At 44.2% G+C, this 18,738-nt stretch overlaps 2 protein-coding genes across 3 annotated transcripts in view; both read left to right on the plus strand.

The window, feature by feature from the left end:
• The first annotated feature begins 366 nt into the window (after positions 1–366).
• sf1 (splicing factor 1) lies at positions 367–13,127 on the plus strand. 2 transcript variants are annotated; one of them, XM_013907942.1, is made up of 12 exons: positions 367–778; positions 1,280–1,411; positions 2,902–2,977; positions 6,305–6,457; positions 8,819–8,908; positions 9,008–9,191; positions 9,311–9,426; positions 9,591–9,698; positions 9,785–9,977; positions 10,052–10,283; positions 11,498–11,662; positions 12,060–13,127. In XM_013907942.1, exons 1-12 carry the CDS (start codon positions 517–519, stop codon positions 12,389–12,391), a joined length of 2,043 nt encoding a protein of 680 aa, XP_013763396.1. In that variant the 5' UTR covers positions 367–516; the 3' UTR covers positions 12,392–13,127. The 2 variants fall into 2 exon arrangements, with proteins under 2 accessions (XP_013763396.1, XP_013763397.1); XM_013907943.1 differs by lacking the exon at positions 367–778 and adding an exon at positions 789–909.
• Positions 13,128–14,145: 1,018 nt separating this feature from the next.
• Positions 14,146–18,738, plus strand: part of LOC102203624 (glycogen phosphorylase, muscle form-like) — a 13,080-nt gene continuing 8,487 nt past the window's right edge. The window contains exons 1-5 of the mRNA XM_005754709.1: positions 14,146–14,534; positions 16,499–16,600; positions 17,271–17,349; positions 17,425–17,528; positions 17,990–18,121. Coding sequence (XP_005754766.1) covers positions 14,292–14,534; positions 16,499–16,600; positions 17,271–17,349; positions 17,425–17,528; positions 17,990–18,121 — 660 coding nt within the window. The 5' untranslated portion in view covers positions 14,146–14,291. The remainder of the gene's footprint in view (positions 14,535–16,498; positions 16,601–17,270; positions 17,350–17,424; positions 17,529–17,989; positions 18,122–18,738) is intronic.

Raw genomic sequence — 18,738 nt, forward strand, 5'->3', positions numbered from 1 at the left:
TAGAAAGTAGAAGTTTTTCCGGAATATCCTGTGTAAGCCTCAGAGAGAGAGGCTGTACAGGAAAATCTCAGCAGTTTGTGAAACCGCAGCTCCCATTCAAAGTCTCTTAATCTTAATCACCTTTCTTCCCTACGCTGATGCTAGGTATGAATTTCAGGAGGTCGTCTACATGCATTAATGTACAGACTTGGAGCCGGTGAGCGTATAGACACGTTATATTTGCGATTTGTTGCCTGTTAACGAGGAATCAAAAATAGGAGATTGACATTTTTCAGCCAATCAATTTTTAGAATGAGAGGCGCAGGGAGCATTGGTCTGACCAATAGGAATCTTTCTTACTGCGACGGCCCGTCCCACGTCCGAAGGATTAACCTTTGTGATTTTCTGTTGGGCGCCATTTTGATTGAAGTATTGTGTGAGAGCTAAAGCAGGAAGCACTTTGTCAGCTATTTGCACACGTTTAAACCTGAGCTGACTGATCGCTCATACTGATTGAGCCATTTAAGTAATTCGAAAATGGCGACGGGAGCAAATGCAACTCCATTAGGGAAGTTGCACCCTAGTATTGGCGCTAAACGAGCCTTTGATGCCGGGCCTGGTGCGGGGAACGGGCTGATGCCAACACCGGGGCCGCCCGGGTCCTTTCCTTCTCTACAAGGCTTCCAGCCTTCGATGCCAAGCGCATCTTTTCCCCAGTCTCATCAGTTCAACCCGGGGACAAGTTTTTCGAGTCAAGCTCAACAGCAATCTCCTGCGGGGAGCGGAATGCCTAAACCTGGTAAGTTAAGCGAGCTGAAGCTAACTCCTGTAGCCCTCAACGCGGCGTTAGCGAGCTGAAGCTAACGACGTTAACCAACATGGGTGACGAGCCCTGGCCTGAACGGCATGGATAAGGAGCCGCTAAAGTTGGTTAGTAAACGATAGTGGTTGGTGTTTTTTGGTCTAGGTTGTCCTCTTCTGACCTGACGGTTTAGTTAACGAGGGTTAATAGTGAAGTCTGGCGAAACGACAGCTCTCTGCCTGACGGTATGTTTTATTGGTAACAGTGCATTGCCTCGCTTTCATACGTAAACCTCATCAAGGCCATCCATAACTGTCTTTTTCTAAATCGAAGCACATGAGAGAGGAGTAGCTGATAGAGCCCAAACGAGGAGTCACCACGTTGCCGTTCTCCTGCATTTAATCTCGAAATACACTGGCTCCATCAATGCCGTGAAGGGCGGTAGAGCTGGCGTGCATCATGTAATGTTTCACCGGCATGCTGTGTTTCTCGCGGTAGATTTCGGCCAGAAGAAGTCAAGAAAGAAGAGTCGTTGGAGCAGCGAGACGCCTGATCAGAAGACCGTCATACCGGGCATGCCCACCGTTATCCCACCCGGACTGACCCGGGATCAGGAGAGAGCATATATAGGTAAATATTGAGTTGGTGATAATAAAACAAACAACATCTTGCATTATGTGTCTAGGAAATTACTTGTTTGGGGTTTAAGTTTCCCTGCCAGTAATAATTTTATCCTGTTTGCTGAACTGCCAACAGTTAGAGCTTCTAAAGACACCCATTACACATTCTGGTTCCAGTATGTTTACTCTAACACGATGGGACATTTTGCTCCAGCTGTTGTCTTTTCTGAAGAGCAATGATTACTTTATGATTGAAAATGTTAAGTTGACTTCTTTGTAATGGAGGCTTAGTGGTGGTGCTGCATAGTGTTATAGTTTGCATACCATTGGGCACCCATTAGCAAGAGGAGTAGATTGTTAAACACCACTGCTTGCAGATATCTGTCCTCAGCTGCAGGTCACTGCTCACTGTCTTGCCTGATTCCCTACACATCATCAGTTTTGTTCCTGTGCATGGAGGAGTTAGTCATAATGTCCTAACATTGCTAAAGAATGCTGTTTATTTTGGTTTGAAGTGTGAGCAATGCTGCTTCAATGGCAAACGAATCCAGTGAGTTTAAAGAAGACAAATTGTTGTTTTTGTGGCCACTGCAAATTTGGAAATGCTTAAGGACTGTGTGCGCGCTCTGATTTTGGCCTGTCCCAAAAACATTGATCATAAAAAGTCCTTTTGAACCACACATGCCTTCCAGCAGCAGTGTAACACCAACATACTGCCTTCACAGGCCCTCAGCGGGTGTTCTGAAGCAGACCAATCCTTTTTTTGTCAAAAACTAACATCATTATTGATGTTGTGCACTCATTGGTAATGGTTGATCTTGGTATGTAAACATTCATTTGTGCCCACCCTCCGTCGTCACACTTGTTATTTTTCCTCATTCAGTAAAGCCCCAAAAACATTGTGAGGGAAGATTTAAAGATGAAGCACAAGTCACTGGCCCTTTATTATTCTTCTCAATAACCCAGACTAATAGTTTCAGTGCCAGTGAACGTGTGTTTGGTGTATTTCATCACAGCTTTCATAATGTGCGTTAGATGACTGACTGATTTCATTGCCTTTGGAACGATCCCCTCAGTGTTAGATCTGTGGAGTGACTGCGACTGACTTTATAAAACCAAATAGCCAGCGTATCCTCAAATGTTTAAGATTTAAGCACTTTTCATGGAATTAATTAAAGAGTCTTTTATGCGGTAGGTATTATTAGGAGTCGTGGAGTTAACGGACACATTGACGTTCAGAAGACGTTAGACTTTTTCATGCTAAAGTAAACGACCTCTAGGACTTGCTGGTAATGTGTGCTTCTGATGATGTAATACTTTAGAGTCTTGCCAGATGTTTATTTGATCTTCCTTTTGTATTTAACAGACTCACCGTTTGTCTTTACCTCAGTAATGAATGAGATAGTGCTCCAATGTGCAGAGCATTGTCTCTCTGTTGTTATTGTGGTAATCAAATTTCTCTCCATCCTTGTTTTTCTTTCCTAACCTGAATTCTTCCAGTCCAACTGCAGATTGAAGACCTGACTCGTAAACTGCGTACAGGAGACCTGGGAATCCCTGTTAACCCTGAGGACAGGTCGGAAAAAGATTAAATCCACGAACAGTAACACTTTCTCTACCTTCTTGACTTTTTGGAAGACATGTTCAGAGTATATGTGGTTGTTAGCCTAAAACTTTAGTATTAGCTGAAGGATGTAGTTTAGTGAAGAACAGTGTTGTTTAGACAGTTTGAGTTCTTCACATTTCCATTTCCTGTTGCTAGAGGAGAATTGATATATATGAACGTTTTTCTAAAGACTGCTCCTCGTCCATCACCACTTAGTACACGTGACTACTAGTTTCAGCACTTCTCTATACATGCAGTGATTGTCTAGAATTGGTAATGATGCATTTTTAAAAGTAAATTAACATTTTCTTTGAGTAAACTGGAGAGTGATTAACGGAACTCCACTGTTACACTGTTTCCTGTAAAACAACACAAGTTTGAATGTTTTTACTCAAGATGGAGAAGCAGTGTTTGTAATTACACTGAAATGAAAGAATTGTAATAGAACGGACAGCCAAAAGCCAACCTTAGTAACATTTGAATAGTTGTTGGCGCAAACAGAAAGTTCCTTCTTGACAGGTGAAATATTTGTTTAACAAAAACACGAAATCAAAGTGCACATTGTGGCTGCTGCTGCTTTTTTGGAAACCAAGCTTTGACAAAGGTGTTTGCTCTGAGCTCAACAGCTGCCATCAGCACAGGAACACTGTAAGATGTGCTTCACAGTACCGGAGAAGTGATCGAATGGTCCCTTTGATTTGTTTCTCTCACAGAAATCTGTACAAGCTTATGCGAATTGTTTCATTTGAATGAAATTACAACCACTGTTTTGATCTTGAGTTAAAAAAAAAAAAGGCCAACACATTCTCACTCCTCTCTCACCTTTCTATACATTTATAGATGGCTGTGCTTGTTTGCGACCTTTGGTTTCACATGTTACCAGGCTGACAAACTTTAGTGTTTTCCATCCTGATACAGATTGAAGCTAGCGTCCTCATAATGCTATTGCTAACGCTGGGTAGCTCATATATAAACTCGGTGATCCTCTCCTTCACGTTTTCAGGTAAAGGCAGTGTTCCACATTAACTCGCTATAACTCAATAGCTCGTCAAAGTCTTCACTCTGTATATTTTCAACCTAATTGACAGCTATAACTGTATTGTTAACAAAACAAACAAAAACAGTGGCTGCTCACTTTCTTGCAGCGCTCACCACAGGAGAGGAGCCACTGAATAATGCCCAACACCCTTTCTGATGCCGCCCTCCCACTTTTGAACTTTGTGCATTAGATGAGCGTATAAACCTCTACACTGTGGAGCTGCATATGTATTTAATTTCTATATTTTATACCCGAATACGAGTCAATACCATCACAGAGACTTTAGTGGTAGGTGTGTGTCCCTGTTACGCACACACCTGAAGGCCACATTAAAGAACACGAGGGCGAGGAGTGGTCACGTATTAAAAGCTATGAACCATTCAGAAGGGTTACTAGGTTGCTACTTATTAAGTTAATGTAAGTTTAGTAATGTAGCTAAGGTTTACATGACTGACACCAACCCCAAATATCTCTGATATTATTTTGAACTCAAACATCCACACAAATGTTTGGAAAATGAGCTTTTCCTAGGTATTGTGTTTCATTCCTCAGTACACTGCAGCGAACATGTGCTGCAGGGCCAAAAAGCACATTAAATTATGACCTGCCTGAGGTGGGAGTGAGAATAAGTTGAAGGATTTTAAGGCTTTGAAAGCCAGCTTTCCATAGTCGACTATAAGCTCAGTCTTTAGAGCTGTCCTAACAAGGGTATCTAACTAGTCACTGCCAGACTCCTCCTATTGGATGCTTGGCAGTTTACTTAACACAGTCGTTGCCTCAAATTTAAAACTGTAGTATTTCTGCACACTGCTTATTCTGTGTCTGCAGTAGGGGCCTGTCTGGATATGTGAGTGCTATAATTCATGTGTAAAGATTTTCCTCTGACACAGGTTGGACTAGTGTACAAATAAGTTTGCATATTGATTTATTTCACATCTTAGGTTTGACTTGAATTGGCTTATTTTGAAAAGATGGGTACTAAATGCACACAAGCACCAAACTACTGCTTTGTCTTACTTTATTTCACATACTTATTTTGGTCCATTGTTGCCAGTGACTCAGCCCATGGCATGAAGCCTACTTGATTACATCCCAGTAATCCAACTGGGCTTTGTGTTGGAGTGAACGAGTGATCTATTGCTAGTCCTCTCTGGTTTTCCCCTAATGAGGCTGTGAACACTTCTGCCCAGGGAGGAGGAGGATATGCTCAGTTTTCCCTCTGGATTTTGAGGTCTGGAGGAAAACTGACACAAATGTATGTGTTCTTGGAAAGCCAATGGCTGCCTTAGAGTGTGAAGTTGACCTTTGCTAGGTAGCGTCCCGGTCACCTGTACACTGTATATAGTTTTTTTTAATCATAATCAGACATTTCCACAGCTGTCCAAAACTTGAATGCAGAGCTGCAGAAGCTTTAGAAATCACTTCCCAATCTAATGTGACCAACTTGGGAGGTGTTTCAGGTTGTCAGCGTTGGAAGTTTGAAGCGTAAAATGAAATATTTTTTTTTCTCACTCGTCACGTGGACACATGTGGCTCTCTGATGGGAGAGCGTAGGAAAAGGTGGATATCTAATCTTAATTCCTTTTCTCTAACCCAAATTACCCCACATCAACCTAACCCTTTTTCAAGCACAGAGCCTCCTTAACGCAGTACCACAGGTTTTCAGCATCCAAGGGGAGGCACGGACCTCTTCCACCACGTCAGCACCAAGCAACTCTCACAGCCAGCGTTTCTGCTTAGGATTGCAAATTTTGCTTTGATTTGTTTTCTTGCCTCCAACTTTGCTTTCTTGTAGGCCAACAATCCTGTATGCAGGTTGAAGTTATGGCCGTGTATTTTATTTTTTCTTCTTGGTTGATGCCCCTCCAGATTATTTGTTTACTGCCACTATACAGCTTTGGTTGCTACGTTTTTCTTTTGTTTTCTTCTGGTTTTGTTTTAAAAAAAAAAATTATTTTTTGATGTCAGAATGGACTTCAGTCTTTTGAAATGGCAGTGCAGAGTTCCTATATACTTTTCTTTTGTTTAAGTTTGCTGCTACTGCTGCACTGGCCATGAGTCAGTCCATCTGAGATTCTCTCAGTAGAAACGATTACAGTCTCAAAGTTTATTGTTGTTTTAAAGATTCACTGATTGAGATTCTTTTATTGTTAAAGTCTTAGTCAGCTGTAGGGAGCCTGTGTGATTGTTATTGGCAGAGCTTTGCTTGTAGGAGGGTGCTGATGATGTCTGTCTTGTCTTTTGTCTGCCGCTCTCAGGTCTCCTTCTCCTGAGCCCATCTACAACAGCGAGGGCAAGAGGTTAAACACCCGCGAGTATCGCACACGAAAGAAGCTCGAGGAGGAGCGACATGCACTTATCACTGAAATGGTTGGACTCAACCCTGACTTCAAGCCTCCTGCAGACTACAAGTATGATTATCTTTTTTTTTTTTCTTTCACCCCATTGACTGTATTTTAAATTTTTGTTTCATTTTGTGTTCGTTTATCTGATAAAATAAAAGGCTGGCGTTTTATCTGGGACGCCAGTTTGATGAGGGACAGAAAAACAACATGCAGCACGCGGTCTTTTAATGGGGGGCACTGGTGTGATTTTTGGTAGAAAAAGTAAATAACAAATGACCAATTGACCGGATGGTTAAGCGTTGCTGTTAGTGTGAGTGTGTATCCCAAATAAGGTAACTGTTACTAACTGTTAACTGTTGGATTGAAGATGTTATAATGCCACCCTCGGTGTCTGTGATGGGAAATTGCAAACAGGGAAAGTTGATAAGTAGATGGATGAAGCTTTGCAAAAGCAGTGTTCTGCAGTCAGTTGGTGCAGAATTAGTGGTTGCATATAGACTGTGTCACAGGAAAGTTGCCTGAAGCAATGTCTAGCCACACTCTCCACAGGTGTGTTGATGCTACCTGCACAGGAACAAATGCAATGATGTCGGCAAATTAATCTAACATTGCATGCATGTTGAATATTGCCTGTGGTGCAAACTGTTGCACATTTCAGCAGCAATTTGTGACAATTGGTCCTTAACAAATGTGAGGAAAAGTTTGGGTTAGCTCTTAAAAACACAAGCAGTACTTGGGTCGTATTTAATCCCAAATTACTTTTAGAGTAGTCCACTAGTCTCCCTCTCTGTAATCTACTAGCTTTTTATTCTCTGGGAACAATATGACATAATTAACAACTGAAGGAAAAAGGTTAGAGGGGGCACTGAGAGAAACAAAAGATTTAATTTTCATCCATCCATCCATCCAAACGGTTAACTGGGTAATGTGTCCTCTGGGCCATGGGGCTGTTGGTAATGTCAGACCCTGATGGTTAGCTGAGCTAATCAGTCAGCCTTGTGTTTAGATGTTAAACTGCCTGGATCGCAGTTTGCAGCTTGTGACACATTTTCCATGAGGATCTGTTTCTGCAGGTACAGCATTTTGTTCAAGCTAGGGAAATGATGTTCAGAGCAAGGATGTGTGAGTCTAGTGGACTAGATGAGTAATTGTCACTAGGCTGCTGCAATTTGAGTATTTTTTTACACAAATTCTTTGCTTCGATGCGTCGTATAAGACGGCTCTATAGCACGCCATTGTCTCCATGGATACACAAACAATTCACCACCAAATCACAAGAAGTGTCGCCTCACTGCGAGCGTTTCACCAACATTTGCAACTAAAAAAGGACCTGCGATACCAATATATTTGGGAGCAGCATATGAATAAATAACGTGACAACATAAAGCCCACACAGTGTTCAGGCTGGCACAGTTTCGTGTGGAGTCTGTTTACACACTGTGAAAAGCATAGAGGCGTCCTGTTACCGAGACGATGAGCTCAGGTAGCATGAAAGAAAACGTGTTTCTAGTCTGAAACAGTGCTGCTGTTCCCATAATCACCATTAAACCTTTAGTGGGAAAAAGCTAGTGGAAGCCCTTCAGACTGTCAGAGCAGACGGTGGATGGAAGTCACTGCTGTGATAAAGCAGGACTTGAGCAGAACCGTAGTGTTCTAGCAGCAGCTCAGTGTAAAGAAAGATAGCAGATACCTTTGGTTTTGTTCGTATTAGTAAACGCTAAAGCCTGGAAGCTCACTGATAAAACATTGTTTGTTTTTACTGGTCTACATCGCTATTAGTGCCATTAGCACAAATTTGAATCTATCGCCCACTGCTACCTCACAAACCATCTGAGTTCAGTGAACTCCTGTTAGGGTCAAGAATCTGATCTGGGATGTGGAGTGTTGGCCATTAGATGATGGGTACACTGTGGCCAGAGACATGCTGCCATTATTTTCCTTGTCTCTTATAGAACAGGACATCAACAGAAAGAAGAGTGGAGGTCTCTGTTAGTGCCAACAGTCTGATTGACTTAAGCGTTTCTCTAAGCTTTGAGAAGCGTGTTCATTCGACATTACTACTGTGTTTTTATCATCATTGTCATACGTTGTCATGTGCAGTAACGCGTGCAAACAAATGATGTGTCATCAGAAAGTGATTTTTATGCATTAATTGTCAGAATGAGAGCGTTTGACTGGTCAGTAACAGAATCATTTCAGTTTAGTTTTCTTCTTCAGTGGTCTCGGTCTAATCAGTGATTGGAGTCCATCTGCTTTGTGCTTTCATTTGTATCTTAATGATTCTGTGAAGAGTACACACTTTCTTCCTGTAGAGCAGCCCTACTGCACATTGTGGGACTCTCCATGCTAATTGCTGATGATCTAAATACTGGATTGGCTCTTAGGACATTTAGAAAGCTAAATTCTTTACCTGTTTGTGTTCTCCAGGCCTCCAGCCACCAGAGTCAACGACAAAGTTATGATCCCTCAAGATGAATACCCTGAAATCAACTTTGTTGGTCTGCTCATTGGACCCCGGTAAGTTCGATGCCATCTTAAAGTCATGCAGTTTGACGTGCTTTCATACTGCAACTGAGGGGGGAAGAAAGAGTTTCTCACGTTTGTTTTTCCTCCTAGTGGTAATACATTGAAGAACATTGAGAAGGAGTGCTGTGCCAAGATTATGATCCGGGGGAAAGGGTCTGTGAAGGAGGGGAAGGTTGGTCGAAAAGATGGCCAGATGCTGCCAGGGGAGGACGAGCCTCTGCATGCCCTGGTCACTGCCAACACGATGGAGAACGTCAAGAAAGCTGTGGAGCAGGTTGGAGCACCTCCTGTTCATTATGTGAAGATGTTTAGCATCAGTTTGTTAAATGTAATGCATGTATACTTTGGGGAATATATACCGTGATATTAATGGTGTGAAATGTGTGTCCACAGATTCGTAACATTTTGAAACAAGGCATTGAGACGCCTGAGGATCAGAACGACCTAAGAAAAATGCAGCTCAGGGAGCTGGCCAGACTCAATGGCACACTGAGGGAAGACGACAACAGGTCTGTGACACTGCCCGGGCTTTGCGCACAATCACTCCTTATTTGTTATAACACGAGGAGCCACCTGGTCATTAAAGTACAGAATGAGCAAGAATAGAAATCAATGGATTTGTTCCATTTCTGAAGTCTCCGGACACCATGCTTATTGTCTCTTGTATCCACAGGATTCTTCGTCCTTGGCAGAACTCTGAGCCACGCAGCATTACTAACACCACCCTCTGCACTAAATGTGGTGGAGCCGGCCATATCTCCTCAGACTGCAAGTACAGCAGGTGACGATGCGCTGAGTGTCCAAACTTGAGCTGAACTCCTGACTCCACTCGCCTGAATTGTGTAACGACGTGTGCTTCTTTCACAGCTCGTTCGCTGCACACAGAGCAACTGGTGGAGAGCCCCCTCAGTCAGCTCAAGACAAGGCTCGTATGGACAAGGAGTATCTGTCTCTCATGGCTGAGCTGGGGGAGGCCCCTGTCCCAACGTCAGCCGGAGGACACACCAGCACCCAGGGCGCACCTCGGGCTGCAGGCCCCAACAGCACCCAACCTCCACCGGTTAGTGGGGACGCACGTGGTTCTCTGTACTCGTCGTGGAGAGCTCTGTCTGAAATTCTCTGTGTGTTCAACAGAACCGGCCTCCGTGGATGAGTTCTGGTCCAGCCGAGAACAGGAACTTTCACGGCATGCCTGGAGGGCCCGGAGGGCCCGGTGGTCCTGGAGGACCTCACAGTTTTCCTCCTCCGATGCCCAGCATGGGAGGACCGCCTATGCCTCCCAACCCCAATGGCTTGCCTCCACCCTGGATGCAGCCCCCTCCTCCTCCCATGGGCCAGGGACCTGGACCGCATGGACACCCGATGGGTAAGAGCAGATCCAGACTACACAACAATGTGTTTAGTGATGACATATGAACCCTGCTTCAGGTCCAAACTACTCTGCGTTCATTAGGGCTGTTGTGTATTTGACATGTTTTAATGCTTTGTATCTTGTTCTATTTAATTATTTTAAAAGTCAGTTTCTAAACCCTTTAAGCCCATGCAGCAGTCTATTAATGACTAACCTCGTATTGTGGATGGATTGTCTCAGTTGTTCTCCTGACTGAAGTTTGGTCCATTTACAGCATCCTGCCATGTGATTGCATTTGTCCCTAACCATCAGGAACCCTCCTGTTTTATTGAGTGGAAAAAAGTTGGCGTTCATCCTCCAGCTTCACCGTGTTTATATTGTGCTAACAAAGCTGTGTCGCTAGCCACCACGTAGCACATCATTATATACCAGCTAGCCCAACTTCAGTAACCCTACAAATGTCACTGCTGTTTAATTTTCTGTCTTCATTTATGTTGGAAGTGATAGCAGAGCTGTACGTTTGAGAGATTTATGAAAAACTTCTATCAGAACATGCTATATCATGTTTAGGTGGAAACTAGCGAGCTAACTTCCTGCTAACTTCTAACTCCGTTGAATTTAATAAATTCTGTTTTCGTGGATGCCTGGATGTTAAACTTAATAGTTACACCTGGTAAAGCAGCAACACTGATCATTTTATTAAAGATGAAATTTAGACAGTTTGTAACTCTCAGTGTTAGTTTATTTTTGGGACCTGAAGCGGAGTTTGGGCCCAGACACAGCTAATGATGTCAGACTTAAGGTCCGGATACTGCCAACAAAAATCAGTGTATGGAGGATTAAATTCTGCATGGTGGTGATAACAGTACAGTTTGGGTAAAAGGCTAAGACCTGGTGATCCATACAGTGCCAGTGATGTCCCACAGATGGCAGGGAGCTGGCACAGGCTGGACTCTCATGAAGGCTTTTAGATTTTTCAAGTCGAGTTACTGAGACGTCTCATGAAAGCTAATGAACTCTGTGTAAGATTCAGTTCACCTCCTGAGTTCTTTGTGTCGTACTTAAGTTGCTTTGAAGTGTGTTTTATTGTAAAGACTTTCCAATATTGAAGAGGTCAAACGCAAAAGAAGCGTCTGAGCGTCTGCTGTATTAGAAAAGGACCCAGAACTTTACTGTAGAAAATCTGCAAAATAGAAAAGAACCCCCAATCTTATGTGCTTTTGTTGTAGGTCTGCTGCCACCTCCAATGGGTATGATGCCACCTCCACCTCCTCCCCCAAGCAGCCAGCCACCGCCTCCCCCTTCAGGTCCTCTGCCACCTTGGCAACAGCAGGCTCCACCTCCCCCTCCAACCAGCAGCATGGCAACTAGCACACCACTGCCCTGGCAACAGAGTAAGAGCGCACAAAAGCTTTATTGAGAAAACTTTCAGTGGTTCAGCACACACACAGCTCTTTTATACGTCAGTGGTTTCAAAACTGGTTCCTGTGTACACTGAAACGAGAGGTAGTGTGTTCACTGTGTAATCTATAACAAAACGGCTTCATTTTTTTGGTTTCTGGGGGGGCTGTCACCCAAAGACGAGTGTTGGCCTCGGTGTGTTGATTTGACTGAGAGTTTATCACCAAATCAAACAGATAGGCAGTGCATATTTACAATATGTCTTTGTCCTTACACACACACAAAGACGTACTCACCGCACCTTATTCACAGATCCGTGGAGACTCTATGCATAAGGAGCCTTTATGTTTGCCTACAGTTCATTTCCATGTGTCCCCTGCTCTCTTACAGACACCACCACCACATCTAGCCCCGCCACCGGCACTCTGCCTCCATGGCAACAGCCCCAACAGCCTGCAGCCTCTGGAGCCCAGCCCCCACCACCCATGGGTACTCCGTCCATGGTGCCTCCTCCACCTGGGGTCCAGCCCCCACTGCCCCCGGGCGCTCCACCACCACCACCTCCACCTCCTCCAGGCTCCACGGGCGTGATGTATGCCCCACCACCACCTCCACCACCCATGGACCCCTCTAACTTTGTCACAATGATGGGGATGGGGGTACCGGGCATGCCCCCTTTTGGCATGCCTCCTGCCCCCCCTCCCCCTCCCCCCCAGAATTAAGTGTGGGTCAGAGGAATGGTCACCATGTACCCATAGACTGAAGTCTGTGCTCACAGAAATGTAACCAGTGCTTTATTTTTTATGGATCCATGATGTTGTGAACAGTGACAGGCTGTGATTGTTCACTCTGTAACTTAATTCCACTTCTTGTCGCTGTTTTTAACGTTTGTGTGGACACGGCGCTCGGCCCATGTGTACAGTGTCCCTCTCTGACTGCCATAGTTTGTTACATAAGTACAGTTATGACTCAGCCAGCCAGCACCAGGTTTAATGTATGTGAAGACTTGCCTGTCATTGGCTTTAATATATCAGAGTTCAGCTTGCATGATCCATTCAGACAGCTCATTCTGTTTAAAGTGACACATTTCTACTCTGACCTGCTCCCCATCTTCGCTTTGAGCTGGACAAGATGAATATTTTTGTATGCAACATAGGAAGTGTACCTTAGTTGCGTAAAACCTTTGTAGTACTAAGATTGTTTTCCAGGGATTCCTGTGGTTTTCATTTTCTTCTTTGGCCTGGGTCTTGGCGGTGACACCGAGCTTTGTGCCCCCTGCACTAATCGACTGCTCAGAAGATCCTCGTTCATGTATCTCTGCTGTGATTAGACGCTGTGTGCAGTGTTAGTGTTGCTTCTGTTTGACTTATCTGAGTAGAAAATTGTTCATTTCTGGAGTCCACCGTGTAATGTTAGCCTGAATTAATGTTGGTTTCATATTAAACTGATCCATGTCAACTTGTTGTTTCTCCTTTTATGGATGTCAGCCCTTTGTGTCAGAAAGAAAGCTAGCTTTTCTTTCCCCCGAGAGGAGACCCTGTTGGCCACTTCATTAAAGTGTTACATAATGAGGTCTGCTTAAAAGAACATGGCCTTAAAAATGCCGTGCAGCTCGTGTCCCCATGCTGAAGCAACTTTCTTTAAACGGCCTAAATCTATGTTCAGAAAAATTAGCTTCAGAGTTACTTGATTGCCAACATGTACCAGTTGATAGTACATGTGGGCTTGTAAAATCCTGACTGCTGTGCAATAGTCTCCCCACACATATCCTAAGTGTTACTGTCAGTCTATGAAGTCTAGGTTGGGTCAGCTCTGACCTTACTCTTCAATATCAGGCTTAATAAATATCAGAAATGTTGACAGGGTTACAGATGAGTACAAAGGATTGGACTGTGGTGTTTTACTCAAAGAGAGATCTGTCATCTGAACTATTCAAAGTTTAAACCATGTAATCTAAATTTAATCGTTTTTCATTTGTAATCTGTGCCATTTGGGTAATTTATAATTGATTATTTCATATTACATGTAAACCGTTTTACTGTGGGTCACGTGATGAGATTAGCCTGAAGACTTGAAGGTGATGTTTCCCACCACCTGACCTTGGGCCGAGTTTTCTCTGTGGATTCGTCAGTACTTGTTCAGTTCAGACACTGAATTTAGACTCAAATTTCTTCTTGGTTTGAATGCTTTAAACCAGGGGCAGAAAGATCAATGTGCTCAAAGACGCACCAAATATTTTATTCTCATTGTGCGACTGAAGTCAGGGTCTGTGGAGTTTGCATAGAACTGCTACATATTCTATCCATGTGCGTCTCAGTGAGGCACAGTTAAGTCAAAGTAGCCACATTTACACTGGAAGTTGGAACAAGTATTGTTTACAGAGTTTCGTGGAGTACCCGAACAGTAAGACGCAAGTCTTCCAAGTCGCTGATTGGCCACCTGATGATACTGAGTTTTATTTTGAAACTGTCGACCGGAAAAGCTGTTTGGCTCTTCCGCCCTGACGCTCTCAGCTGTACGTGACATATTAAAGAGGCTGGAGCATCGCTAGGCTCCGGCTGTGTTCAACGCAGAGCCGAAGAAGAGCAACGACGCGTCGGGTCACACTCCGGGAGCACAGAGATGGCCAAGCCGCTGACAGACCAAGACAGGAGGAAGCAGATCTCGGTGCGGGGCCTGGCCGGGGTGGAGAACGTTGCGGACCTAAAAACTAACTTCAACCGGCACCTCCATTTCACCCTGGTCAAGGATCGGAATGTGGCCACCAAACGGGACTACTACTTCGCCTTGGCAAACACGGTCCGAGATCACCTGGTGGGCCGCTGGATCCGAACGCAGCAGCATTACTACGAGAAGGACCCCAAAGTAAGCAACCGGGTGCACCGCAGTCGAGCACAGCTGATCGGAGGCCTGGGGGAAGGGAGGGGGATGCGGGTTCGTGATGCGGATGTCAGCAGTGATGGCTGCGGCTTGTAACAGCGTTGCTCTTCGTATCCATTTATAGTCACGTTCGCTCTGACCGTGAGTCGTGTGTGTGTGTGTGTCTGTGTGTGTGTGTGTGTGTGTGTGTGTGTGTGTCCCGGCAGCTCCGCTCTTATGAGATGTTACGCAACGTCATCCGCAGCTGTCTCACCTTCACCTGACCTCTGCTGTACCTCGCTCACTCATGTGCGTCCACACGGGCGGGCTTGGGGCCAACCAGTCATAGCTCACGTAAACGCATGTCCTCCATCCATCTCTCCACCCCCTCTCCTCTCACCAAAGCGCAAAATGACCTAAAGGCCTTGAGCAGGCAGCGAGAACTGAGCCCTCAGAGCTGCTGCATAGCCCCTTTTGCATTAGTACCCACTCTGATCAGCTCGCCACTGTTTTATTACCTACTGGGCTGGGGTTCCTTGAGGAGGGGGCTGCCCTCACGGGCTCACAGCTCTGACAACTGCGTCACTAAGACTGCATACCAATGCCACGGCCCGAGACCCCGCTGTGCTCCAGCCTGGCTGTTCAGACGGCTATGTCTTGTCCTCCTCCAGCTTATTAACCGGTGTTGTGCCAAAAAGTGATTTCCGGTATTTGCCAAAAACTGATTGCTCGTATTTAAACTGCTATAAGTAACTTGTTGGCCTATAATATGTGAAACATATGTCAAATGCATCCCTCACGGATGACACAAAGTCATATTGAGCCACAAACAACATTCGTGTAACAAGGTAGAAGCCGCAATCAGTTTTTGGCAGCGACTTTTCTAGAACCTTTATTTATGCAGTTAAAAAATCTCATTAACATTAAAAATGTCTTTTGTAAGAGTAAGTTGGCCAAGAGGACAGCAGACATGGCAGCAAATATTACAATAGTTCTGTAAAAATATTTTAAGTGGGGATAAAGGACCGGATTGGTTATGTGAGTACAATAACACAGAGTTATAAAGATACTTGAAAAAACAGATCATCTTTTAATTCTCTATATAACCCCTTTGTAAACGCTGTTCACCGAAGTCTATTTACCAACATACGTAAAGATATTACACATAAAAAATACACAGAAACATTGGAAATCACTTTTTGGCACAACACCGGCTTTCAGGGAGGCCTTCATAGTCAAAAGATGCTGATCTGCTGTGCATAAAAGTATGAAGTGATTCTTTTCAAAGCATGTAAAATGTTAGATGATGATGATTCGTTGAATTTTCAGTAAAGAAGTTCTGGTTCTCTGGAACTGGAGGTTCAGGGTGAGCATTGCATTCAGCTGCTGCACTCTGGTGACTTTTCCTGTGACCGTGTGGCGTGGTGCACTTGGAACAGCTGTCACATTTCTATACACTGAGTCAATGTGCTGCTGACTCTCAGGACTCTTAAAGTGGTGCTCAGTTAGACGTCAGACATGGAGGTCAGTGTTAGACGATACATATGCTGTGACAAAGAACGAAGGAGCCAGTGTGACCTACCCTGCTGACCTCTGCATGTCTCAGTCACTTCGGTCTACACATGCTTCTCATGCTGGAGCCGTATCAGAATGTCAGAAGCTTTGTTCTCTGTACCAGACTTGTAATGCTGCTTCTCTGAAGTGAAACGGTGTCATTGCCTGCAGTTGCTCTGCTGCTGTCTTGTCCTAGAGATCACGTGGCCGGGCCATGGGGCGCATACTGTGTGCTTTATTGTCAATAACCTGACTCTGTTTCAGAGTTTCATCCAGTCATATTTGTGTTGTTGCCTTTGGAAATATTTTTGCATACAGATGTAAAAGTGCAATAACTGAAAGGAAATTCAAACTACCAGCAGCTCAGGATCAGGTGGAAGTGGAATAAAAAGCCATTTTGCTCTGTTTTCTTGCAGCGCGTCTACTACCTCTCCTTGGAGTTTTACATGGGCCGTACTCTGCAGAACACCATGGTGAACCTGGCCTTGGAGAATGCCTGTGATGAAGCCACATACCAGGTGAGGCTAATACAGCACGCTTCCAACAGAAACAAAATCAAATCAACCCACACTGATGCAGAGAGGCTTCCACATCCTCAAGCAATGGCTGAATAAAGTGAGAGGGATGACCAGAGATATTATAGATTTGTAATTAGTTTTTACTTTTATTTTGACTTCCTGTTTTTAATTCAGTTTAGTTTCAGTGAGTTCATGAATGAATCTTTAGTGTTAATGAATTTTTTTATTAATTTAAATTTGAAGAAAAAAAAATTGAAGATGTCGTTTTACAAGATCCCGCAAAAGTTTTTAAGTCCATGCACTTCCAGGTCAGTCTGAGACCTTGGAAACAACCGTAGCAATAAGAGACGCACCTGCGGGAGAGATTCACAGATTTTTAATTGGAGCTTGGCCCAAACTATGAAGACATTAAATGAGTGCTTGGCAGTAGACACGGTTTTTATATAAGTGACAGACATCTGAAGAAAGTTCTTAGTTTAAGGGGTTACAGTCATCACAAGGCGTAAACTGACTGGAGCACACACTGATGCTTTACTGTCAATAACACTCAGCCAGACAGTGAAGCTCTAATGTTCATTGCCATTAACGTGGGAGGAGTGATTAACAGCTCTGTCCTGCAGCACTCACAGCTGATCCACACCGTTACTGTGTGTGTGCTCATGTTCTTTAGCTGGGTTTGGACATGGAGGAGCTGCAGGACATTGAAGAAGATGCTGGCCTAGGCAATGGAGGCCTTGGACGCCTGGCTGGTGAGCTCCTGATTGGCTGCTGACAAATGGTGATGTGAAGCACAGCCGTGTCTAACAGCGCTCCCGTTTCCACAGCTTGTTTCCTGGACTCCATGGCCTCTCTGGGTCTGGCAGCTTATGGATATGGCATCCGGTATGAGTTCGGCATTTTCAACCAGAAAATTGTCAGCGGCTGGCAGGTATGTCCACCCGGTGCTGTGTATGCACTTAAAGCACCTTTGCACTACAGTCATACTGAATAAGATTAGCCAGACAAAAGCGCCCTCTGTGATGGTAGCAGAGGGTGTTGCATGATGGACCTGTCACAGTTTGTTTACAAATTGTTTACACAAGATATGGGTGATGCTGATTAAAAGGAGCATTAATAGGATTATTAGAAGGATTATTCAGAGCACAGAACCTGGCAAAGTGAGAGAATTTGATGGACCATCTGTTCACTCTGTAGTCTTAGTGGAAATGGAGTTATAGTCAGAGTACCGTCTTGAAACTCCAGTGTTTGTTGTGTTTGGACAGGACGGTCTGCTGATGTAGTTTTTGTCATATAAGCAGCATATAAGTGCTCAAATATGAGACTTTTAAGGACTTTTTTTCATATTTTAACTAGTTTTAAACAGGAAGATGCCATCTGGTATTTCCACAGGTGGAAGAAGCCGATGACTGGCTGCGTTATGGGAATCCCTGGGAGAAGGCTCGGCCCGAGTACATGCGCCCTGTCCACTTCTATGGCCGCGTGGAGCACACAGCTGATGGAGTGAAGTGGGTTGACACGCAGGTTGGTACCAGGTCGTTACTGTATACTCTTAATAGAAAGTACTGAGACTGTCACATTTTCTTTGACACCTCTAATTGTGCATGCTACTACTACTGTTATTATTGGGTAACAAAGACTACAGTTTAACAAGGATACGGGGTAAAGACAAACCCCTCAACTTGCTGTAATTATCTAATAGACACATTTTTTGTTTTTTGGTTATAGTAGTTTAAAAAATTGAGTTAAACAGTGGCTGGATCAGGTTAAATGCACTGGGACTGTATGCATTAGTAACATTTGCATGCTGCAGGTCAGTCCTGTGTCTCTAGTGTCTGTCTGTAGTCTCTCTCAGGGGTCGAGGGGGAGGGGGAGCAGATCCTCTGTTAATCGTAAGGTTTGTGCTTCAGTCAGCATGCCAAAGATCCTTGGGCAAGATACTAACCCCAAGTTTCTCTCCGATGTATCCATCACAGTGTGAAGTAGCACTTTTGTAGAAACACATAGAAAAAAAGTGCTGGTTTGAATGAGGTGAGTAATAAAGTACCTGGAGTGCTCGGGTAGAGTAGAAACATGCTACATAAGAACCAGTGCAGGTGCCATTTAGTTGCACAGCTGATATACAGTTGAAAGGTTGGTAA

This window comes from Pundamilia nyererei, unplaced genomic scaffold (assembly GCF_000239375.1).
Source record: "Pundamilia nyererei isolate P.nyererei 1_Seehausen unplaced genomic scaffold, PunNye1.0 scaffold00630, whole genome shotgun sequence".
NCBI lineage: Eukaryota > Metazoa > Chordata > Actinopteri > Cichliformes > Cichlidae > Pundamilia > Pundamilia nyererei.

Coding starts and splice junctions, on each gene's coding strand:
- sf1 (XM_013907942.1), top strand. CDS start 517: ATGGCGACGGGAGCAAATGCAACTCCATTAGGGAAGTTGCACCCTAGT. Junction 9,699..9,784: donor TCAGACTGCAAGTACAGCAG/GTGACGATGCGC, acceptor CTTCTTTCACAG/CTCGTTCGCTGCACACAGAG. Junction 11,663..12,059: donor ACCACTGCCCTGGCAACAGA/GTAAGAGCGCAC, acceptor GCTCTCTTACAG/ACACCACCACCACATCTAGC.